The sequence below is a fragment of the Rhineura floridana genome, chromosome 17, assembly GCF_030035675.1.
Source record: "Rhineura floridana isolate rRhiFlo1 chromosome 17, rRhiFlo1.hap2, whole genome shotgun sequence".
Taxonomy (NCBI): domain Eukaryota; kingdom Metazoa; phylum Chordata; class Lepidosauria; order Squamata; family Rhineuridae; genus Rhineura; species Rhineura floridana.
In genome coordinates this window covers 15,356,803-15,382,676 of record NC_084496.1, presented here as the reverse complement: position 1 = coordinate 15,382,676, position 25,874 = coordinate 15,356,803, and the positions used below count along the sequence as shown (strand labels likewise).

Here is a 25,874-nt window from a genome sequence, read left to right as displayed (position 1 = left end):
GGCCTTGGGAACTCAACCACCCCATCTGTTCTAGTTGAGGCTCTGGCTTGTGGAAATGAAATACAAGTGTTTGTTTATTTATTTTTATTTACCAGTAGGAGTCCAGGGCAGCTCAGGGCAGCCAAAAGAGACCAAGCAGCATCTGTTACCAAGATATGTGTTACCTGCAGGATCAGAGGTGTCATGCCTCTGAGTACCAAAATGGGAACAAAAATGGGAGGGGACTATTTGTTTTCCTTGAGAGCTTTCCAGAAGCATCTGGTTTACTTATATATAAAAGTATTTATATATCACCAATTCATATAGTATAACCTGGAGGTGTACAACAATATGTACAAGAAAATATAAAACACCGGATTTTAAAAAAATCATCATTAAAATGATTGACTGCTCAGAAAAGTTAAACAGTTACATAAGCCTGTCTACATAAAAAGTCTTCAGGAAGCACCTGAAAATCAAAAGTAAGAGGGTGCTTGCCAGATCTCTGCCAGAAGAGCATTCCACAGCATGGGACCAGCGACACTAAGTGTCCGACTTCTGGTTAAGGCTAATCAGGCCTCTCTGTAACATCGGGGTCAACTAACAGCATTCCTCAGGATGATCTCAGTGATCAGGCTGGAATATAAGGCCTCAGATGGTCCTTAATCTTAGGAAATATCCAAAAAAATCAGTATCCACATTTGAAGACTTTCATCTCCAACAGCGATGAAGTTGGGATACATTTTACTTAATCCTTTAGTGAAAGTATTTTTCATATGATCTGGCTGCTTCCCTGAAATTTAGCAACAATGGCAACAAAAACCTGGAGCTGCAGATACAGTCACACAAATTACACACACAGCCTCCTTCCCCAACCAGTGGTTGGCGACTGTAGAAACTAAATGAGCTTTTGGTCTGATCCAACAGGGCTCTTCTTAAGTTAACAGTGTCTAAGAAAACATATGTTATTGGGCCAAGAGTGGAGCATATGAATATGGTCTGGGAGTGATATTTTTTTTTTTAACTCACTGTTCAGAACTGATGTGTATGTTGGTCTTATTGTACTCTCACTGAGCGGAGCTTCTTGGATGCTTGTTCTGGCTCCATCTAGTGCCATCTGAAGACTCTGAAGCTGCAGTCCATTTAGGTGTTGACGCTGCAACTCTGTCACCATGGCTGCGTTTTCAGGGCCGAGGTTTGCTATTTGATCTGAGGACAGCTCCTGGACAATTAAAAAAAAAAGATGAACTGGTTTAGGATACCTATTACCCAGCAGCACAAGAAAGGGCCCAAGGCCTAGCCTGTCTGGGCTGTCTGAGGAATAACACTCTTCCTGGTTCTGCTACAAAAAAATGTTCTTGTAGCACCTTAAGATGAGCACTTTTATCTGCCTGTTCCTTAAGAGTAAAAGGCAGCATTTTAATCCATTCCAGAGTTGGAATAAGAGTGAGAACAAACGCTGCCTTTTAATGTCAAAGAGCAGACAGAAGGGCAGTCTAGAGGACCGGAAGCAATTGGCTGTGTTTGTACATCACACTAAACTATAGTTTAGCACATGAGTGCAGAATCTCGGGCCCATGGGCCAAATTAGGCCTGGTTTGGGTTCCAGTTTGGCTCATGATGCCATTTCCCCCAACTTAGCCATGCTCACCTCCCCAGCACCTGGCATAATGGGGCAGGAGATGCAGCTGCAAAGGAACAATTGGGAGACAAAATGTGTCCTTCCAATTGATCCTTTGCAAGTAGGGCCTGATCAATGTCAGTGCCAATCACCTCAGTAGTGCAGCTGATCACTGCCCAAGGCAGGCTTGTGCTAAGCACCAATCAGCCAATTAGTGTTGACATCAAGCCCCACTGGAATCAGGGCTTATAGCAAGTCCCAAGGCAGGGAATGCTGTAGGCGCAACTATTCCTTTGCACTGAAAGCTTTAATTCAGTCTGGCAAAAGGTGTGCCTCTGCAGGCACGGCTTGAACCAAGTCCGCAAAGGAAAAAAGCTCTATTGCATCGCTGGCTGGAATTGAACCCAGCACTGCAACACATTTTCTGGTGCAGGAGCATCATTGTGACATCAGCACACCTGTCAAAATGACCTGCGGGGTGGGGGAGGTCATGTTCTGATATGCACCTCCCAGACAATGCTGGGTACAAGGCAGCTAGCAACAATATATTTAAAAAATAAAGAATAAAATTCATTCAGGTGGGGGGCTCAGGAATTAATCATTGATGTCAGAATACTGTATCACAAGAATCCAAGAATATCTATATTTTCACCTATGAAATGTGCTGTTGTTGTTATGTGCTTTCAAGTCGATTACGACTTATGGTGACCCTATGAATCAGCGACCTCCAAGAGCATCTGTCGTGAACGACCCTGTTCAGATCTTGTAAGTTCAGGGCTGTGGCTTCCTTAATGGAATCAATCCATCTCTTGTTTGGCCTTCCTCCTTTTCTACTCCCTTCTGTTTTTCCCAGCACTATTGTCTTTTCTAGTGAATCAGGTCTTCTCATGATGTGTCCAAAGTATGATAACCTCAGTTTCATCATTTTAGCTTCTAGTGACAGTTCTGGTTTAATTTGTTCTAACACCCAATTATTTGTCTTTTTCACAGGCCATGGTATGTGCAAAGCTCTCCTCCAGCACCACATTTCAAATGAGTTGATTTTTCTCTTATCCACCTTTTTCACTGTCCAACTTTCACATCCATACATAGAGATCAGGAATACCATGGTCTGAATGATCCTGACTTTGGTGTTCAGTGATACATCTTTACATATGAGGACCTTTTCTAGTCCTCTCACAGCTACCCTACCCAGTCCTAACCTTCTTCTGATTTCTTGACTATGGTCTCCATTTTAGTTAATGACTGTACCAAGGTATTGATAATCCTTGACAAGTTCAATGTCCTCATTGTCAACTGTAAAGTTACATAAATCTTCTGTTGTCATTACTTTAGTCTTTTGACGTTCAGCTGTAGTCCTGCTTTTGTGCTTTCCTCTTTAACTTTCATCAGCATTCATTTCAAATCATTACTGGTTTCTGCTAAGAGTATGGTATCATCTGCATATCTTAAATTATTGATTTTTCTCCCTCCAATTTTCACACCTCTTTCATCTTGGTGCATTCCCGTTTTCCGTATGATATGTTCTGCGTACAGATTAAACAAATAGGGTGATAAAATACACCTCTGTCTCACACCCTTTCCGATCGGTTTCTCCATATTCTGTCCTTACAGTAGCCTCTTGTGCAGAGTATAGGTTGCGCATCAGGACAATCAGATGTGGCACCCCCATTTCTTTTAAAGCATTCCATAGTTTTTCATGATCTACACAGTCAAAGGCTTTGCTGTACTCTGTAAAGCACAGGGTGATTTTCTTCTGAAATTCCTTGCTCCGTTCCATTATCCAACGTATGTTTGTGATATGATCTCTGGTGCCTCTTCCCTTTCTAAATCCAGCTTGGACGTCTGGCATTTCTCGCTCCATATATGGTAAGAGCCTTTGTTGTAGAATCTTGAGCATTACATTACTTGCATGGGATATTAAGGCAATAATTCGGTAATTACTGCATTCTCTGGGATCCCCTTTCTTTGGAAGTGGGATATATATTGAACGCTTCCAGTCTGTGGGCCATTGTTTAGTTTTCCATATTTCTTGACAAATTCTTGTCAAAATTTGGACAGATTCAGTCTCAGTAGCTTGTAGCAACTCTATTGGTATGCCATCTATTCCTGGTAATTTGTTTCTTCCAAGAATGTTAAGAGCAGCTTTCACCTCACATTCTAAAATTTCTGGTTCTTCATCATATGGTTCTTCCGTGAATGAATCTGTCATCCTGTCATGTCTTTTATAGAGTTCTTCAGTGTATTGCTTTCATCTTCCTTTTATTTCATCTCGGTCAGTCAGTGTGTTCCCCTGTTGATTATTCAACATCCCTACTCTAGGTTTAAATTTCCCTTTAATTTCTCTAATCTTTTGGAATAGGGCTCTTGTTCTTCCCATTTTGTTGTCCTTTTCTATTTCTATACAATAACTATTGTAATAGTTTTCTTTGTCCCTACGTACTAGTCGTTGTATAGTTGCATTTAGGGTTCTGACCGTGTTTCTATCTCCTTTTGCTTTTGATTTCCTTCTCTCTTTAACCATTTGAAGAATTTCTTCAGTCATCCATTGAGGTCTTTCTCTCTTTTTAACAAGAGGTATTGTCTTTTTGCATTCTTCCCTGATAATGTCCCTGACTTCAGTCCATAGTTCTTCTGGTTCTCTGTCAACTAAGTTTAAAGCCTCAAACCTGTTCCTTATTTGATCTTTATACGCTTCTGAGATGTTATTTAAATTGTATTTTGGCATTATGAGTGCTTTGTTGTTCTTCTTTAGCTTTACTCTGATTTTCGATATGACCAGTTCATGATCTGTACTGCAGTCTGCTCCTGGTCTTGTTTTCTCAGAAAGTATGGAACTTCTCCATCTTCTGTTTCCAATTATATAATCAATTTGATTCCTATATTGAACATCTGGTGATGTCCACGTGTACAGTCGTCTTTTTGGTTACTCAAAAAATGTGTTTGCAAGAAACAAATCATTGGCTTCACAGAATTCAATAAGACTTTCTCCTCCTTCATTTCTGTCACCTAAGCCCCATTTCCCCACAATTCCTAGTTCTTCTCTGTTCCCTACTTTTGCATTCCAGTCCCCCATGATTATCATCATATCTTGTTTTGGTGTGTGATCAATTTCCTCCTGTACTTCTGCGTAAAATCTCTCCAATTCTTCTTCTTCTACATTTGACGTTGGAGCATAGACTTGGATGATGGTTATGTTAATAGGGTTCCTGTTTAATCTCATTGATATCACTCACTCAGACCTTATGTTGTAGCTCCTAATTGCTGTTGAGCCCAGGGGTGTTGAGCCCAGCCTCTCTTCTGAGGATCAAGGAGGGGGAAGGCATGAGTTGCAGGTGCCTCAGCCGTCAGCAGGCATGGATGATCCAGCTGTTGTTGAGTCTAGCCCAGACCTTGAGGAAGAGAGCGAGCTAGCCACCCAGCCATTTCCCACGGATGCCCTGCCCCTCAATGGGACAGCGCTCAGCCATCAAGCACCCCCACAGAGCCGTTAGGGGAGGATTCTGAAGGAGCAGTAACTCCTCCTGTGCCAAGCAGTATCCTAGAGATGACCGACGCTTCCCAACCCTCTGCTTCCCCGCCTGCAGATGAGGACCCTGTTCTGTCAGATGAGCCCGTGGAGGCTCGCCCCCCTTCACTGCACTCATGACGTAGGGAGAAGCGGACAGGGCAGAGGGTGTGTGTGCGAAGGAGTGAGAGGTTACGCTCCAAGACCTCTCCTATTTAAGACTGCTGCGCTGTGAATAGGGCACTGAGTCAACTTTCATCACACGTTGCAGAGCATGTCTAGAGGGTAGTTAGGGACTTGTAGTGAGTTAGCATAGGGTCTTTCTATGAGGCGCTCAGCCTTTGATGTATCCATTACGTTAATAAAGCAAGAGTTCCTTGCACCCTCGTCTCTGACTCATGGTTTCCGCTGTGAACCGGACAATTGCTTTTGCTACATCACTTCTCACTATTAAAGCAACCCTGTTTCTTCTTGATTTCTCATTTTCTGCATAAAATATTTTGTAGTTGCCTGATTGAAAATGTCCCATTCCTGTCCATTTTAATTCACTCACACCAAATATTGTAATGTTGATACATTCCATTTCTTGCTTGACAATTTCTAACTTTCCCTGGTTCATGCTTCTCACATTCCATGTTCCTATTGTGTGCATCGTACAACTCCGGACTCTCCTTTTGCATCTGTGCGCATCAGCCTGAGCTTCCTTTCGGCTTTGACCCAGCTGCGTCATTAGTCACAGTGCTACTCGTACATGTCCTTTGTTCTTCCCCAGTAGCTCGTTGAGTGCCTTCTGACCTGGGGGTCTCATCTTCCAGCACTATCTTGTGTTGCATTTTGGATACTCTGTTCACAGGGTTTTCATGGTAAGAGGTATTCAGAGGTGGTTTATCATTGCCTTCCTCTGAGTTTGGATGCATCTTAGTCTGGTGTCTCAGCTTTGACCATTCCACCATGGGTGCCCCTGCTAGGAGTCTAGCCTCTTGGTCTAGACTCCTGAGGGCATTGCTCTCAGCTTCTTCAACACTCTCAAACCCCCTCACCACGTTAAGGTGTGCATCCTAAAGGGGGTATGAAATGTAGGAGGCTGTAAGTGGATGGTGTGTGGTAGCCTGCTTCCACTACAAACTAAATGCAGGAGGTGGAGAGAAAATATACCTGCATCAGGCAGTCTACCATATACGATAATTTATCCTCTAGCAGTTTTTGCCCCATCGTTTCGTATCAGCAGCATTAGAATCAACCATCTGTCTTCATTCGTGCTTGCAAAATGTGACACAAGAAAAGCAATACTGCAATCAATGTGAACCACAAAATGAAGGGATGTCATCAACTGTCTTGGCTGTCAGATTTTTCCTTCCAGTGCAAAACAGTCTGCCAAGTGTGGCTGTACTATTAAGCCTTCTTTTAAAACTGGCTACTATTATAATTGTGCAGTAATTCTCTTTCCATGTAGAACAATGATGCCAATTTGTGCAACTGATACCTATAATAGCGCCTCTGAGTTTCCCTTGATTTTGAAGAACATTTTTTAATATTTTCAAAACAAATTCTCTCCCACCAAAGCAACCTCTTTGCAAGGTATAAATTACTTTTTATTTTTACTCTTTTCATATGCCTGAATTCTGTAAAAGTTTGTTTTGTTTTTAAAGCTATGATATCCCAGGCATAATTTGTTCAGAGAGAGCTGCCAGGTGAGCATGTCAGCATAGACATTTCATTTTAAATTAGCTGTGTCAGATTTTAAATTTAACTTTTAGTCCTGGATTGTGAATCTTTCCCTATTTAGAATTTACAAAGATGAATAAATATTGACTTTGACCATTTTTACAAAGAAATCAAACCATTTTGTACAACCCTCCCACTAGTGCTTGTATGACAAAATTGGAAAACTATTTCCCAGATATTAAAAATCAGTAAGCAACACTGTGGAGTTGTGGTGAGCTGCAATTTAGTAACATATATGGTACTCAACACAAGGGGTGAAAAGATTAGTTTATTTCCATTCTGTGTTAACTTCATGTATGTTCAGTCATGTGCATTTCATCCAGTTTTCTGAGGATTTCTTTAAACAAAACCGCACAAACAGAAAAATCACATTTAAATGTTTCCCCTCTAAAATATATATTCTGTGCATTTCCCCCTGAAATATACACTTTGTACTCATTTTTTGAACCAAAACTGCAGTGCAAGAACCAAGCATGCTGCAGCAGGTTCCTTTAAAAAAACCCTGGAAGTGTGAATATCTGTGTTTTCCCTGGTAGGATACAGCTGAAATACAAACCTTTGTTTGAGCAGCGTTATGCTTTTGCACACAAATTGGGGGGGGGGGAATAAAGGCACCATTTGCAGCAACATAAAAATGCTAGCAGAACAGGGGAGTGTCAAGAATAGCTAACTTTGGTCAAGCTGAAATGGGTCAACCACAGAGAATTCTGGGAGCCTGTGATTCCCTAGGACACCCTACTGGGGGAGATCCATGGCTCAGCACCAGACAGACAATTTGCAACACTGCAGGAAGATGCAACTGAACCTTAGCTGTTAGCCCTTATCGGCTTCCTGAGATCAAAAGTCAGGAAGAGGGGGTATTGTAGATCAGGACCCCTGAGTGATGCTGTCTAGCCCCCTTATCTTCTAAGGAGTGGATCACAGCAGGGTCGGAATATGGCTATTTGCCTCCCTCCTCCCTGTGGACCGAGAAACTCCATAAAAATGAAGGATATTCTTTCATTTGTTGTTCCCTATTTCCATCTACCTCGACTCACCTGAAGTTTGACATGGAAAAGCCGTTTGGGGACCAGGTTTATTCTACTGTAAGTATAGGATCTTAGCTTAGAAAGCTCTTGGTTATTTTCTTTGTCTGTATTGAAACTCTCACCTTTGTTATGCCAATACACTTCCTGTAGCCCAGCTGAGGGTGATTGGCTGTAAGGAAACAATTGCTGCTCTCTTATTGTATATACTTTTATTTTCTTTTAAATAAACTACTCTTTTATAGATGGTGTGTATTGGCTTGAAACTAATGATTCTAAATCTAGTCTTTGATCGCTGGATGCTACTGCTTACTGTTGATTAACGAGGGTTAATACCCTTGGAACTCACATAGGTCTCTGAGATCCCCTCTCTCAGAGAAAGTAACCAGGAAGAGGATGGTGAAAGTACTACTGGGAGTTTAATCCTGAAGGAGGGAGGATTTGCCTGAGAAGCATAGACCCAAAGGTGTTGGGACTGTTCTCGGAAGCAAAGAATCCCCCTTGGGGTGCTGAGGATAAGGGACCCCAGGGGGACAATTCTTTGACAGGGAGAGCACTGGAAGTTGCTTCTCAGCCCTCAACAAACAAAATGAATGAAGGCAGGAGGAGGAAGTTGGTGTGGAGAGGGGAATGACTGACACATGCACCTAAAAGCATAGGAGAAAAGCATCTGCAAGCACTAGAGAGAGATACAGACTGAAGACCTTTTTTCCTTCCCTTTTCATATTAGGAGAAGTTTGGGTTAGAACAGATTTACAGGGGGGGGAATGCTTGATAGTGTGTGTTTGCTGGTAACGTCATGTGAACTATGTGAATTGAAAGGACATGTGAGTATCACTAAACACACGATAAACCACTGTGTAGATGAGCCCAAAGTGGAATAGGTTCAGAGGAAGGAAACAAGGCTGATCAGGGGACTGGAAACAAAGCCCTATGAGGAGAGACTGAAGGAACTGGGCATGTTTAGCCTGGAGAAGAGAAGACGGGAGATATGATAGAACTCTTCAAGTACTTGAAAGGTGGCCACAAAGAGGAGGGCCAGGATCAATTATCAATTGTCCCAGAATGCAGGACACGGAATAACGGCCTCAAGGTCTAGAAAGCCATATTTCATTGAACATCAAGAAAAACCTCCTAACTGTTAGAGGGTACGACAATGGAACCAATGACCTAGAGAGGTAGTGGGCTCTCTGACACTGGAGGAATTCAAGAGGCAGCTGGACAGCCATCTGTCGGGAATGCTTTGATTTGGATTCCTGCATTGAGCAGGGAGCTGGACTCGATGGCCTTATAGGCACCTTCCAACACTACTATTCTATGATTCTAACACATTACTGTCATCCTGTGCTTTATGTCCAGAGCTTCACAATGGAGAAACTGCAGCTGTGTACAGAAAGATCTATGTTGGATCATGGACATTGTCATGGACAGATCACTGCTTGCTGAAGTTTAGGCTTACAGCGCCCCTTTGCCTCCGCAAGGGTGGGGGACCTACTAAGTTGGTCCAACCCCGGAGACTAATGGATCCACAGGGTTTCCAGAGGGCTCTGGGGGTTTTTCCGGCTGATAAGACTGGCGCTCCTGTCAAAGCCCTGGTCGAACTATGGACCACCGAAATGACCCGGGCCGTAGACACGATTGCTCCTGCGCGCTCTTTCCCTTGCAGAGCTCATGCAGCTCCGTGGTATACCCCGGAGCTGAGAGTGATGAAGCAAGAGAGGAGGAGGCTCGAGTGCAGATGGAGGCGGACTCCCGACGGATGCAATCATGCCTTGGTAAGTGCTTCCACTAAACGGTATATGGAAGCGGTGAGGGCAGCAAAAAAGCAATATTTTGCTGCCACTATTAAATCATTTCTCAACCGCCCAGCGGAGCTCTTTAAAGTTGTCCAAGGGCTTCTTCATTCTAGCCCTCCGGATATCTTAGAACCATCTCAAACCCGCTGCAATGAGTTTGCTGGGCACTTCCAAGATAAAATCTCATGCATCCGCCGGGACTTAGACTCCAATTTTATGGCAGTTGAACCTAATGAGGTATCCGGAGCACGGTCTTGTCCTCACTTATTGGATGAATTTCAGTTGGTACAGCTTGAGGACGTTGACAAGGTACTTGGACTGGTGCGTGCAACCACTTCCGTACTGGATCCTTGCCCTTCTTGGCTAGTGAAAGCTGCCAGGGTTGGAACAGCCGGCTGGGCCAGGGAAGTGATAAACGCCTCCTTGAGAGAGGGAGTGGTCCCCTGCTGTCTGAAAGAGGCGGTGGTGAGACCACTCCTGAAGAAGTCTTCCCTGGACCCAGATAATCTGAACAACTATAGACCGGTTGCGAACATCCCATTTCTGGGCAAGGTTCTAGAGCGTGTGGTTGCCAACCAGCTCCAGGTACTCTTGGATGAAACCGATTATCTGGATCCATTTCAATCCGGTTTTAGACTCGGTTTCGGCACCGAAACAGCCTTGGTCACCCTGTATGATGACCTATGTCAGGAGAGAGACGGGGGGAGTGTAACCCTGTTGATTCTGCTTGACCTCTCAGCTGCTTTTGACACCATCGACCATGGTATCCTTCTGGGAAGACTCACGGAATTGGGAGTTGGAGGTACCGCTTGGCGGTGGCTCCGCTCCTACTTGGTGGATCGTCTCCAGAAGGTAGGGCTTGGGGAACATTACTCGATGCCCTGGACTCTCCATTGTGGAGTCCCGCAGGGATTGGTCCTGTCCCCTATGCTCTTTAACATCTACATGAAGCCGCTGGGAGCGGTCATCAGGAGCTTTGGAGTGCGTTGTCATCAGTATGCTGATGACACGCAACTCTATTTCTCCTTTTCATCTTCTTCAGGTGAGGCTGTTAACGTGCTGAACCGCTGCCTAGCCGCGATAATGGACTGGATGAGAGCTAACAAACTGAAGCTCAATCCTGACAAGACTGAGACGCTGTTGGTGGGTGCCTTCTCGACTCAGGTGGTGGATGTTCAACCTGTTCTGGATGGGGTTACGCTCCCCTTGAAGGAACAGGTTCGTAGCTTGGGGGTCCTTTTCGAGCCATTCCTGTCTCTTGAGGCTCAAGTGGCCTCGGTGGCACGGAATGCATTCTACCATCTTCGGTTGGTAGCCCAGCTGCGCCCCTATCTGGATAATGATGACCTCGCCTCAGTCGTTCATGCTCTGGTAACCTCGAGATTGGACTACTGCAATGCACTCTATGTGGGGCTGCCTTTGAAGACAATTTGGAAACTACAGCTAGTGCAAAACGCAGCAGCCAGACTGCTGACGAGGACCAGACGGTCTGCACATATAACACCTGTTCTGGCGCGTTTGCACTGGCTACCTATTTGTTTCCGGGCCAGATTCAAAGTGCTAGTTTTGACTTATAAAGCCTTACACGGTGCGGGACCACAATACCTTGCAGAACGCCTCTCCTGCTATGAACCTACCCGCTCACTACGTTCAACATCTAAGGCCCTCCTCCGAGTCCTGTCCCATAGGGAAGCTCGGAGGTCTGTTACTAGATCCAGGGCCTTTTCAGTAGTGGCCCCCGAATTATGGAACAGTCTCTCCGATGAGGTGCGCCTGGCGCCTACTCTTCTATCTTTTCGGCGCCAGGTTAAAACCTTTTTATTCTCCCAGGCATTTTAATTGCTTAATGTTAAGTTAATTTTATATCAAGTGTTAAATGCTTAAGCTGTCTTTTTTAGGGATTTTATCTGATGTCTATTTTATTGTATTGTATTTTATTCCTTGCTGTGAACCGCCCAGAGAGCCATTGGCTAGGGGCGGTATAGAAATGGAATGAAATAAAAATAAATAAATAAATCATGGCCACAGTTACTTATTAACTATATGTATATGTTGCCCTTCCTCCAAGGAAGGCACAGGGCAGTATATATGGGTCCCCACCTCCATTTTATCTTCACAACACTATGTCAGAAAGGTTGGGCTGAGTGGTACTAACTCAGTGAGCTTCAAGGCAGAGGGGGAATTTGAACCCTAGTCCCCTGGGTCCTGGTCTGAAACTCTAACTACTGCACCAGGTGTGGAGAACCTTTGACCCTCCAGATGTTGCTGGGCTGCAATTCCCATCAACCCCAGCAAGCATGGCCTATGGACAGGGATGGAGGTTGTAGTTCAGCAATATTGGAGAGCCAAAAGTTCCTCATACCTGTACTGCACCATACTTGACTATTAACAGAGGCATCTGAGAAGAAGCTCTTTATAATGTCCTCTGAATGAAGGTAGACATTCATGGCGCCATTTGTGTACAACAAAGTAAAACTAATGAAAAAAGGACTGAAACATCCACAATACTTACTTTGAAGATTTCATCATGGATACTTTTTATTGCTGTTGGGTGGAAATAGGGCATCAATTCTTTATCAAGAGCTTTTAATTCTTCCCCATTTAAACCAGCTAGAAAGAGAGAGACAGACAGAGAGAGAGACACACACACAAAGAGACAGAGAGACAGACATCAGGTCACACAATTGTGATTAGGCTGAATTTGGAGCAAAAGTACATTTTAGAGACTCCTTTGCTTTAGCTGATCAATATTTGATTCTAAAATGTTTTCAGACACCTCTGGGAAATCAGACCTCTAAGGCAATAAGGAGCTTCTCTGCAGTTTAATAAATGTTCAACATGAAGCAGTCCTTGTAAAAGTGCACTTTATTAATCCAGTTTTTGTTTTCCTTTGTTTCTATTTTATTTATTTATTTATTTATTTATTACATTTGTATACCGCCCCATAGCCGAAGCTCTCTGGGCGGTTTACATTTTAAAGGCAAAAGGTGTTATTTCTCCCTAATTTTAATCCCATCTCCCAATATTCCACTCATAATAATGTCAATCTTGTCTACACCAAAACATCCATCCAAGACATATAAATAAGATGCCACATATGTTGTGAAACAGCAATCCAACATAGGGATGTATCCAACGTTAGTCACACTCAGAGTACATTCATTGAAATTAATGGACCCAAGTTATTAATGTCCATTAATAGACCCAATGAAATTCATTCCAGAAGCAGTGATACAACTCATAGGGTAGTATCCAACATTAGTCATACTCAAGAGCAGACCCATTGAAATTAATGGACACAACTAACTTAGGTAAAACTTCAATAAATACAACTTATTAAATTAAGCTGCTATCTTATACTCATGCTGGAATACATCCCATTGAACACAGTGGGACATTTTCTGAGTAGAAATGCATAGGAACGCACTTTTAAACCTTTATTTCAATTGGTTTAATTGCTCTTAACTTGCCTGGATTTTGGCCATTCTGTAGGAAACCACTGCATCCCACCACCATCATATATGAGGTGGATAGTGACCTGAAATAGGGTTTGCAGTTATTATGTTCCAGCAACACCTATCCATAATTTTCCTTGGGTCTTCTGATACAAAGGTACAGTAGGGTCCTGCTTATACGGCGGGTTCCGTTCTGGACCCCCGCCATAAAGCGGAACCCCATTGACTTGAATGGGCCGCATCACGCGAAAATGATGCAAAAACGGCATAAAACGTCGCAAAAGGAGAAAAAAAACCTTTAAAATTGAAAATGAAAGGCGCTGCATCAGCGGAACGCCTTAAAGCAGAATGTCGTAAAGCGGGGCCCTACTGTATGTGGTATAAGGTGGACCACTTCACTCAGAAAATCATTGTTATGGATATTAGCCTTCTTACCTGCAATGGTACCAATTTCCTGCAATATAGATCTATCCCACCCTGTAGCAGTTCCAAAAACAGACTCTGCCTTCTTCTTAAATTCTTTCAGAACGCTGGGGCTACATGGCAAAGAACCAATTCTTGCAACAACAGCACTGCAGGGGGAAGAAAGTCTTTGAAAAGTCTGAATTTTAACATAGACTTAGTGCTGCCTCATGCATGACATTATTCCTCCAGAGCTGTAAGAAACAATAACAACAAATGACAACAACGTGTATGTTTGCATGAGAAATATCTATTTTGCTCCCTGTTGCAGCTTCCATACACACTTGTGCAATTTTCACCTGAAATTTTTTGACACTCATGATGGTGGGGAAGCCATGAGTGAAGCAGTCCTGTATCTGAGCTGAACACTAAGTGAAGAAAGATGTGATAGCAAATAATATTTAATATATTGCTCATGCCAAACATATTTACATTTTTGAGTGGGCAAGTACGTCATATTCATGATTCACAGCTTAAGAACATAAGGAAAGCTTGCTGGATCAGGCCTATAGTCCATTTGGTCCTGTTCTCACAGTGGCCAAGCCAAGGAGATACATTTGGGAAGCCAGCAGGCAGGACCTGAGCACAACAGCACTCTTTCCTCTTGGGATTCCCAGCAACTGGCATTCAGTGGCATGCTGCCTCCGATAGCAGAGCCAGGACATAGCCATGGTGGCTAGTAGCTACTGATAGCCTTATCCTCCATGACTTTGGCTAACCCTGTTTTGAAGCCATCCACGTTGGTGGTCATTGCTACTTCTTGTGGTAGAGAATTCCAAAGTTTAACTATGTGCTGTGTGATGTAGTAGTTTCTTGAACTTGAGGGTGCACACAAACATACATATCTTTAAAAGTAAGCCCACAGTGGGAACACACCACATTTCAGACATACATACTGTACCATTTTCTGTCTCAGATAAAGTTCAGGAGAAGCCTGCTTTTTCCAGTTAGCAGCAGGAGTCAAAAGTTGCACAGTGCCCTTGTGTTAATTGTGAATCCACTCCATTAGTCAATGGAGCAGGGTTGTTCACAGAACTGATAGGTTAGCCCTATTCATCAGCCCTGATTGGATCTCCTGGTTAACATCAAGGGCCACATGTGGCCCTCCAGGCCTCTTTATCTGGCCTTTGGGGTTCTCTCCAGGACATACCCTCTCCCCAGACCATGCCCTTCACTACACTCTCCTCATTATTTTGCCTGGCTGGAAAGTGTCCTTGAACTCTGATGACCTTCCTCACAGGGTTGTTGTAAGGATGAAATGGGGGGGGGAGAGAGAGAAACATGTACATCACCTTGAGCACCTTGGAAGGAGGAAGGGATATTATATAATAAATAAAAACAAACAAATAAATAATTTGTCGGTCTGAATGGAGAGGTGTGTGTATATGCAGAAACCTCTGAATTTAGCCTACTGAATGGACGTTAAGGGTCACATCCATTGCTCCACCCACTTGTTGCCTCTGGCCCCACTTACCACTGGCATGTAGTGCCCAGAAGGTTGTCTCCAAGGGAATGTGGCCCTTGGGATGAAAAAGGTTGTCCACCTCTGATGTATGAAAACACCTCCCAACATTTTCAGAGTAGGATTTTAACTGTATTTTGTTTTAATGTTCCTTTTTTATATATAAGCCTGAGAAAGCTTTGTAAAACATCTTGGACATTTCTCAGAAAAGCTGATTATTGTTAATATATTTTTAATTCATTAATTGCTTACTATATAAAGAATCTTTAAGCAACTTACAACACTTTAGGAGCATAAAGCATGATAAAATCAGAGAAATGAACAATACATTATAATAAAACCATACAATATTAACTTCTTTTTATTTAACCTTTGGAAGTGCTTCATTAATGGAAGGAAGATGATGATGTACCTGAATTCAACTGCATTTATAGACTCAATCTCCGTGGAGTTCAGAGTACAAAGATTAGCACCTAGCCCTGCCAAATCAAAACTTTTTAGGGTGTCCATTGTTTGACCTGAGTCTTCCAGAAAGCCCTGTAAAATGGTCTTGGCCTGAAAAACAAACAAAAGAAATATCTAACTCAGTTAAACCAGTTAAACTGAAAGCCAGAATAAGATTCTGTACCTCAGGAAGCTACGGCATAACTGATTATCATGGGAACCAGAACGTTCGCGCAGAACAGATCTCAAGATGTTTGTGCACACAAAATAATGATAAAAGAGCATTTTGCACAGAAGGTGGAGAAGAATTGTTTTTAAATTTGCAATGTATGTTCTATGCATTAATTTCCAAGATGTCAGAGAGGCGAAGGAGCAGTTTACTCAAAGGTTTTTTTTTTTTTAAAAAAAACAGTTTACTTGAAGGATCACCTTACTCCAAGGGAAGCCAATGTACTATCCTTTAGATTTTTTGTGTTTGTGCAAGACTGCAACTCTCATCACCCCTATTAGCATGGACAATGATCAGGGATGGGAGAAGTTGTAGTCCAGCAAAATCTGGAGAGCACTACATTTTCTACCCCTGCTTTACCCCATATGCGCCCAGTTGATTGCTTTGATCTGTGGACTTTTACAAGTACCGCATTATGTTCATTCCACATTTGCAAGGAATTAATCCTTCATTGTGACAGCCCCTCACTCTGCCTGGATGCCTCTGCCACTGATATTAGGCAGGCACCTTCACAGTTTTTCCCCGGTACCTGTTTATTTTGGCAATCCTGCCCAGGCATGAATTTTAGCATGCATTTTAAATATTATTTATTTATTAACGTATTTATATGCCACACTTTTCAAAGCGTACATCAAGGCAGCTTACAAGATACAAAGGCATAAAAAATCATTAAAAACTACAATGAAAGCATCAAAGATTGCGGGGGGGGAATCATGTTAAAATGCTTGTCGAAAAAGGGCAGTTTTCAAAAAAAGTCTGACAAAAAAGAGGGATGGTTCCTGCTGGATCTCTATTGGTAGTAGGATTGCCAGGTCAAGGGGTGGGCCTTAGTGATGTCATGGGGGCTTGCCCCAGTGATGTCATAAGGGGAATGCCCAAGTAGGGTTGCCAGGTTCATGGCCTGAGACTGATCCTGTATCTTTAGGAGAAGAGAAAGTCAGCCAAGTACAAGTGTTGTTGCAAAACTGTAATGGGAAAAACCACAAGGTGGAATTCTCCCTTCTCCCTGCACAACTTTTAAAGATACAGAAGACCTCTTCTTGGTTGCCAGGCCCAGCCTCCAAGAGGTCTTCTGTATCTTTAAAAGTTGTGCAGGGGGAAGGGAGAATTCCACCTTGAGGTTTTTCCCATTACAGGGTTGCAAGAACACCTGCACTTGGCTGGCTTTCTCTTCTCCTAAAGATACAGGATGAGTCTCAGACCATGAACCTGGCAACCCTATGTCCAAGTGATGTCATTGAGCATTATACTTTAAGTATCAACCAAAGTTGCTTGGAGCATACCACTCAAACAAAACATTTCTCTGACTGGAAATTAAGATAGAAATCTTAGCTAATGAGGGTGTTCCCAGGTCCAGCTGAAGTGACAGGATCATTCCTTATCACCTGCTTATGGAGCCTGGATAAGGAACATTTAAGTTAGTGTATTTGCTTCTGACAAGAAGGGTTGAAGTGCCCTCAGGCCAGGGCAATCACCAGAAGGCCGATGTAGAAAGAAAGCCTAGTGTTGTGGAGATGTTAGATGGGAGCACTCAGGAGTAAAAATTTATGACCCTGAAGGCTGCAATTCTAAACACACTTACTAAGGGATTAAGCCCCATAGAATGCAGCAGGACTTACTTCTGAGAAGATATTGTTTGGATTGTGCTATTGGTAAGGCTTGACTAGGGATCCTCTGCAACAATATCCATATCAAAGCAGGGTTGGCAACTCCCTGCCTGCCTTTTAATGTGGCTGCTCCAAACTTCTTTACACACTTGACCCTTCACTGCAGAAAAGGTTTGAGAAATGAGTAAGAGAAGATGATTCTCTACTTTTTCCTGTCTACCCTGTGGGCTGCTATAAACTCACTTTGACAACCAACCCAATTCCAGTGAGTAATAATTGACAGGCAAATTGAAGCCACAATTGAAGCCTCACTTCCCAGTATGAGAATTCTGTTTTGCCACTATTGAGCAAGAAACAAACCATCATGCAAATAACAAGGTGCATTATCACCGTAGGGTTACCAGGTTCCTAGCCTGAGACTGATCTTGTATCTTTAGGAGAAGAGAAAGTCAGCCAAGTGCAGGAGGCTGGGCCTGGCAACCAAGAGATCTTCTGTATCTTTAAAAGTTGTGCAAGGAGAAGGGAGAATTCCACCTTGTGGTTTTTCTCATCACAGTGTTGTAAGAACACCTGCAGTTGGCTGACTTTCTCTTCTCCTAAAGATACAAAATCAGTCTCAGGCCAGGAACCTGGCAACCTTAATTATCAGCGGGTTTAAGGAGGTTGAGCTGACCACATGGAACCACGGTTGTTGCTTCTATGGATGTAAGGGAGTAAGATCAGAGGTAAATGAAATGCAAATAGAAAAACAAAAACAAAAGTCAGTGATGATTTCCTAAATGCAGTACCATAACAACCACAAAAAGATTCGTATGAGTAAAACAGAAAACTCAGCATCCCACAACCAGTCAGGATTCCTAACCAAAGCTAAAAAAAATCCTGGCAGCCAATCAGCCAAGGTCACAGAAATCCCCATGCAGCACAACCTGACCCTGGGGCTGTTTGGTTTAAAAATGAAATAGGAACTGTACGTAGTCCTATTTCTTAGCAGAAATATTTAGTAACAACAGTGGATTTTGAGAATCAACCAGCCCACCATTCCCTCAGACACAAATAATAACAGACACAGTCTTCTTAGGTAAAAAGAGATAAAGAATATTTACTCATGACCTTTCATATGTTCAGGAAACATAGGCTCTAGCTTAGATGGAAAAAGTAGGAGTCTTAGTCCATTTAGTCTTTGGTGATGATGCTCTCAGGAAGAGCATCTGCCATGCTGCCTCTGCTAGAGGTTAAAGCTCAATAATGGTGGATATGCAGGAATCTACTAATCCCTTTTACGAAGGAAAGAGGAAGAGAAGCCAGGTAACCCCACTCTTTAGGAAGTTACATCATGGTAAACAGGTACATACAGATATTCCCCAAATATTAGTTAGAGGGAACATCTCCCTATCAAAGGGGCAGCATGCAAGCTTGCTTAAACCCAACAGGAGCTACAGTTAGTGCAGAATGCTGTGGCACAATTGGTGACATGAGTGAGACTCTATCAGCACATAATACCTCTGCTCTGAAATCTGCACTGGTTGCCGATGTGCACTAGGCCAAGTTCAAGGTATACTGTCCATGTCACAGGTTCCACATAGTACTTGTTCTGCTCTTGTAAGAAATCAATCCTTTGGGGTGTGAGTACCTACATTTTGGAACTTTTTACATTAGGCAGGCACCTTCATTGTTCTCATTTTGGCACCTCCTAAAAACATTTTTGTTTAGGCAAGCCTACCCAGGCATGTAGAAGCTATTCTGTTTTTTATCTGTTTTTAACTCATTGTTGGTTTTATTATTTTGAATGTTTTAAAATACCTGTCTTTTAACTGTTTTTGCCAATAATTTTATTGTTTTAATTCCTTCTATAAACTGCTTTGAGGTTTTTTACAATAAAGCGGTATATAAATGTTGTAAATAAAATACATAAATAAATTGTAGCATCACTGTGGCCCTTTGGTCTCTTTCCTCTTTTATTCCGAGTCAGGCCATTTGGTACTATCTAGCTCAGTACTGATGACATGGACTAGCATTGGCTCTCCAGGTTTCCAGGCAGTAGTCTCTTCCAGAGATTGAATTTTGGACCTTTGCATGCAAAGCATGTGCCCTACCACTGAGCTACAGCCCTTCCCCATGAGGAGGATTTATCATAAATATAGGAACACTAATTCAGCTCCCTTGCTTATCGAGTATGTTTCACATAGGCAAAAGTACAAATGATTGATAAAGAGGAAAAAACAGCAAGCTGAAAAACATGCCTGGCAAACCCTAATAAAGGCTTCTAATGATAGGGATACTTGCCTTTTTTGGTGTACAATATCATTTTTTTTAGAGAACGGTTGTACAACTCCATTGTGTGTTATTGGTCCTAATGAATGGAAGCAGTACTATCAATCTCTGTTCCTTGACCATGGAATTAAAGAGAACCGAACACTGGATGTTCCAGAAAATTTACCGGATTGGCCACCACTTTCTGTAACTGAAGTCAAGAACCTTATTTTACAGTTAAATAACAATAAAGCACCAGGCATTGACTTTTTACCACCAGAACTTTAAAAATCTAATAGCAACAGGTGGGCTCCTCTGCTGGCAGTTATATTTTCATTTATTAACACAACAGAGCAAATGCTTGAGGTTTGGGGTACTACCATAATTGTTCCTATATTTAAAAAAGGATCCAAATCTGACCCAGCCAATTATCACCCAGTTTGTTATGCTTAATTAGTAAACTCTTTGCAAAACATCTTCATTTTTTTAAAATTAATTTTTATTCAAATTTTCAAAAACAAAAAACAACACAAAACAAAAACAATTATACCAAAAAAATAAAATGTTGACTTCCGATTTGTCGCAGGTCAACCATAGGTCTACAATATATAACAATCCTGTCTCTAAAATTATATTACAAAATCACTTTCCTCCAGTAGTTATCTTAATTAATCATCAAATCTCATAAACATTACCTTATCCTTTCCACAAAAAGTCCAAAAGAGATTTCAATTCCTTGAGAGATATATCTTTCAATTTTTCTCCAAATAAACATATCGCTTAATCCATCTGATTCAAATCTATTAGGTCCAATAATTTCAATAGCCATTCCTCCATTATCTATATTAATTCCATCTTCCATCTTCAATAATCCTGTTAAGTCCAGTAATTTCAGTAGCCATTCTTCCATTATCAGTATCCCATAATAATCTTGTTGTCATAGCCATAATCCAAATAAACATATCGATTAATCCATCTCGTCAAATCTATTAGGTCCAATAATTTCCATAACCATTCTTCCATTATCAATATTAATTCCATCTTCCATCTTCAATAGTCCTGTTAAATCCAGTGGTTTCAGTATCCATTCATCCATTATCAGTATCTCATGATAGCCATAGTCATATAACAAGAGTCTGATGGGAATTTCCCCCTTCACAAATATGTCCTTGCCATCAATTCTGAATATGTTGCTGAAATATTGTTGTAAAGTCACTTCTCTGCTCTTCTTTTTTACAAAATGCACTGGCTCATCTCTTAAGAGTTTTTCCATTGTCACATATTTGTAATTAATTCCATAGATTTTTTCTATGTCAAGCTCCATCACATCATTCCAGTCAAGAAAATTATCCAAGACGTTGATAACTTTATCACTAATATCTTCATTAGTTTCTTCAGAGACAACGTTGAATTCCAAACAGTAAACTTTATTTCTAACATCCGTAAACTCCAGATCTTTTTCCAATTCCTCATTTGTTCCAGTCTCCATGGCTTGTATCTTCCCTTTAATTTTTCTTTTCTCATCTCTAATCCCATCAAAATCTTCTTTCACAGAATCCCCTATTTTTTTAAACTCCTGCATCATTTTGCTAAGTTCAATTTTCATCTCCTGTCTGCCCTGTCTCAGGATTTGTTTCATTATCTCAATCTCACTCATTATTTTCTGAAACATAATTTCTTCCATGGTCTCAGTCACATTCCTGGTTGTCATTCTTAAAACCACAAACAAAAAAATTATTTCAGCCACAATTGGGTTAATGTTTCAGGCTTGCAGACATCAATACAGCCTGCCTTATCTCTTATATATTCAGGAAAACAAAACAAGTTTAGCTCCCAGCTTCAAACAGTTAGTGGCGTCGTGAGTAAGCAGATTCGTCAAAATGAAATTGACCAAAAAAAAAAAAAAGTTCCAGACATAATACTCCAAAGTTCATAAATCAACTTTATTTATTTTTTTCCCTCCTCGAAATAAAAATCCCTCTTCCGTTAATATCTTTAGAATGCACTTCCAGGCCCGCTTTTTGCAATAAAAACAAAGATAAGCTTTTTTCGATTTCTTTCCTCCTTAGTTTCGTGAGTGAAAGAGAAAATTTTTAACTCACCCAGCAGTTCTTTATAGCTGATTCATTGACAAATCTCTTTTTGGTGCAACAATTTAAACCAAGTAAAAAAAAAATGGAAAGAAGGGTGCTTGCCTGTTAGTTCGTTTTTCTTTGAAGAAAAGATAAACGTGTCGCTTAATCAGCAAGAGCTTTGATGGAAGTCCGTCCGGCATTCGCTGGCTGAACTTTCTCTCATAAATTAATGAAATCCAGTCCTCCCAACAAAAACAGGCTTTGTGGTTAATCTCACGTTTCTCCCTGACCGGGAGAAAGTCTTAACCAGTCAAAAAAAAAACCATTCTGACTGATTTTAAAGCTGAAAAAGCTTCTTCTGAGACAAGAGCTTGTCTCAGAGGCAGCACAGGCTAAATCACCCTTCCCGGAAGTCCGCAAAACATCTTCATAATGAATTAACTGATTGGATAACCGAGGAAGCTATTTTGGCTGACGAACAAGAGAGGTTCAGGCAGGGCAGATCTACTACAGATCATTGCTTCGTTCTTAACCAGTTAATTGACAAATATGCCAAAAGAAAACCAGGTGGCATACTATACACAACATTTATTGCCTTGAAGGCAGCATTAGATTCAATCTCTCGTACAAGACTTTGGGAAACATTAGTCTTCTCATCTATAGATAAAAGACTCCTCTATTTGATCAAGTGCTTATATAATAATACTTGGCTGAAGGTGTGATGTATGTACTATAGATGGACATCTTACAGATTCTGTCTGTGACAAAAGGGGTTAAACAAGGCTGCATTTTGGCCCCTGTACTGTTCAATTTATATATTAATGACAGAGTTGAGCATTTAACATCTCCAGCCTTTCATGCCCCAAACTGGCTACAAAACTGGCTATCTCTGTTTTATTGTATGAAGACGATGCTGAGCTTCTTTCTCAAACAAGAGTGGACTTGAAAAGACTAATGGGGGCATTTTCTGATTAATGCCAAAAAGAATACTTAGTGGTTAATCATAACAAAACTAAGGTTATGGTATTCTCTAAACATTATAGGCCCCATAGATGGTTTCTTGATAAGCAGCCAATTGAACAAGTTAAGAGTTTTTAAATACCTGGGCATAGTTTTTCAATCAACAGGGGTGTGGCTAGCCCAGCAGAAATATGTAGTTGAAAAAGCCCTACAGAGCTGTACAGTCTCAATGCATTTTTTTCGCATTAAGGTGGCAATATCATACCTCTAGCACTTGAGGTTTTTAAGGCTAAACCTTCAGTCCAATTACTGTACAGGATTCAATCTGGGCTGACACCCGGTTAAGACCACTGGAAGTTGTTCAGTCTAAATTTCTTTGACAAGTTTTTCTGTTCCATGCTGTGCTCCTAATGCTTTATTGTGAATGGAAGCTGGTCTTCCCTCTATTACTTTGCAGGCCTGGCTGAGGACATTTAATTATTGGTTGCAGCTAAAATTAACTCCTACTGTCTGATCTCTCCAGTTCTGCATGACTCTCATGAGAGCAGCTGGATGAAGCGTCATCTTAAGGCTCCGCTCTTATGGTTTATCTCCACAGCAATTACTAATCTCAGGGACTAGTAAAGCAAGAGTCCTAATCAAACAGCACCTCTATGACATAGAACAGCAAAGCAATTTGGCTCCCATAAGAAAATTCTGCCCATGGTATAACAGCTTCCTGCTCAGTTATCTCAATTCACCAGCACCCTACTTACAAAATCTAATAATCCTTAAATGTAGAAGAGCTTTTACCAGAGCAAGATTGAACATACTACCGTCAGCCATATTAGAAGGGTGTTTTAAAAGAATCCCACTGCAAAATCGTGTATGCCCATGCGGATATGGTAAAGTTGAAACAGTAACCCATGTATTCCTCTTCCTACAGTGATTTGAGAAGAGAGTTGATTACCCCACTGCTGTCATCTTACCCAAGGTGTTCAACTAACTTCTCTATGATGTTTCTTCTTGCGGACCAAGAGCAGAGGGTGACAGAAATGTCTGCAAAATTTTTAGCAGGAGCCATTAGAACAAGATCTATAATGGTACCTTGAGTTTTAATGTGATATAGTTTTTGTTTTAGTTGATAGTTTTACTTGTCCATTTCTCTGTCCTGCCCGAAGTCGAGGAACAGAGTCTCACTCGGCTCTGTGAGTTTTTCTCTTTTTATTAAAGTAACAGTTACATCAAAGGCTTTACGACTCATCCACCTAGCTATGCTTTCTAAGAACTTTGCCCTGACTAACTCTAAGCGTGACTCCACAGCAATTCGAAGTTGAAGCAGCAAAGAACCACCTTAAGAAGCCTGGGTTTTTGTGCAAAGATGTTGGCTACTCCTTAATGACACTTGAAATTCCCTTTTCTGCCGCCGGCGTGAACGGGGGCAAGGGGGCTGGCTCTCGGCATCTCCCTCTAAGAGTTGCGAGAGGCCAGCCTGCTTGACCATGGGAACCTGCAGGGCACCCGGCTGGGAAACATCAGGTGTAGCAGGCCACACCTCGACTGTGGGCGGTGGAGTGGGGTGTGTGTGCATAACAGTTCAGTCTCCATAGGGGCGGACCGTGACCGTGTTGGATTTTCTTGGCAATTGGCCAGTTACATGTATGTTTAATTTAATAGCACTGTGGTCACTGCTCCCAATCGGTTCAACAACACTTACATCTTGCACCAGGTCCCGGTCCCCACTGAGGATTAAGTCCAGGGTTGCCATCCCTCTGGTCGGTTCCATGACCAACTGGTCTAGGGAATAGTCATTTAGAATATCTAGAAACTTTACTTCTTTGTCATGACTGGAACACATATGCAGCCAGTCTATGTCCGGGTAGTTGAAGTCACCCATTACTACCACATTTCCTAGTTTGGATGCTTCCTCAATTTCATATCTCATCTCCAGGTCTCCCTCAGCATTTTGATCAGGGGGACGATAGATCGTTCCCAGTATTAAGTCCCTCCTGGGGCATGGTATCACCACCCACAACGATTCTGTGGAGGAGTCTGCCTCTTTTGGGGTTTCAAGCTTGCTGGATTCAATGCCTTCTTTCACGTATAGAGCGACTCCGCCACCAATACGTCCTTCCCTGTCCTTCCGATATAGTTTATATCCAGGGATAACCGTATCCCACTGGTTTTCTCCATTCCACCAGGTCTCGGTTATGCTCACTATATCAATGCTCTCCTCTAAGACCAAGCACTCCAGTTCTCCCATCTTGGTTCGCAGGCTCCTAGCATTAGCGTACAGGCACTTGTAAGCAGTGTCTCTCTTCAAGTGTCTTTGGCACTTGTGGTTAGATTCTGCTTCAAGCCAACTGAATGAGAGCTGATAGGGATTGAGGCAGACTGATGTGCACCAGTTCATCCAGGATCTCCGCACTAAGTCCTTCTTGGTAATGGTACATCAAAGCTGAGTCGTTCCAGTCCAACTCCTGAGCAAGGGCTTGAAAGGCATTGATATAAGTTGCTACAGAGTCTTTGCCTTGACATAGCTTCCCCAGCTGACGTGACGCAGTGGCTTTTCTCTGAGGGTCTTGGAAAATCTCCACCATCTCCCTCACAAAGTTGTCAAACTGATTTAGCATGGGGTCATTGCGAAGCACCATTGAGCTGCCTCCCCCTCTAGAAGACTGATGACGAATGCCACTTTCAGGGCATCATTAAGAAAGTCCGACTGCCTGACACAGATATACAACTCACACTGGGCTATGAATGTCACGAATAACTCTTTATTCCCATTATAACATGGAGGCAGACTGACAGGAGGCTTGGCTCAAGATTCAGGACTGGGCAAGGCAGCTGCTGCTTCCGGTTGCAAGTTGGCCATCTGGGTAGCTAGCTGGGTCATTTGCTGTCGCAAGGTCTGATTCTCGGCACGAAGTTGCTGGAGCTCGGTTAACACAGTCTGGAATGCTTCCTGGAAACCTTCTCCTTGCCCGCCGCTCGCTTCCATCTCTGTCATGGTGTCGTGGGGGGGGGAGAAAGGGGCTGTGTCAAGCTGTCCTGCCCGAAGTCAAGGAACAGAGTCTCACTCAGCTCTGTGAGTTTTTCTCTTTTTATTAAAGTAACAGTTACATCAAAAGCTTTACAACTCATCCACCTAGCTATGCTTTCTAAGAACCTGAAGTTGACGCAGCAAAGAACCACCACCTCCTGCGCCTCCTTAAGAAGCCTGGGTTTTCACGCGAAGATGTTGGCTACTCCTTAACGACACTTGAAATTCCCTCTTCTGCCACCGGCGTGAACGGG

The 25,874-nt window shown here is 42.2% G+C and overlaps 1 protein-coding gene across 1 annotated transcript in view; it reads right to left on the bottom strand.

Annotated features, from left to right (window-relative positions):
* Positions 1-25,874, bottom strand: part of OTOA (otoancorin) — a 92,903-nt gene that overhangs the window by 1,739 nt on the left and 65,290 nt on the right. Inside the window, exons 25-28 of the mRNA XM_061600305.1 lie at positions 15,446-15,588; positions 13,545-13,681; positions 12,167-12,264; positions 1,009-1,201 (exon numbers count right to left, since the gene is read on the bottom strand). Of these exons, the coding sequence (XP_061456289.1) occupies positions 1,009-1,201; positions 12,167-12,264; positions 13,545-13,681; positions 15,446-15,588 (571 nt within the window). The remainder of the gene's footprint in view (positions 1-1,008; positions 1,202-12,166; positions 12,265-13,544; positions 13,682-15,445; positions 15,589-25,874) is intronic.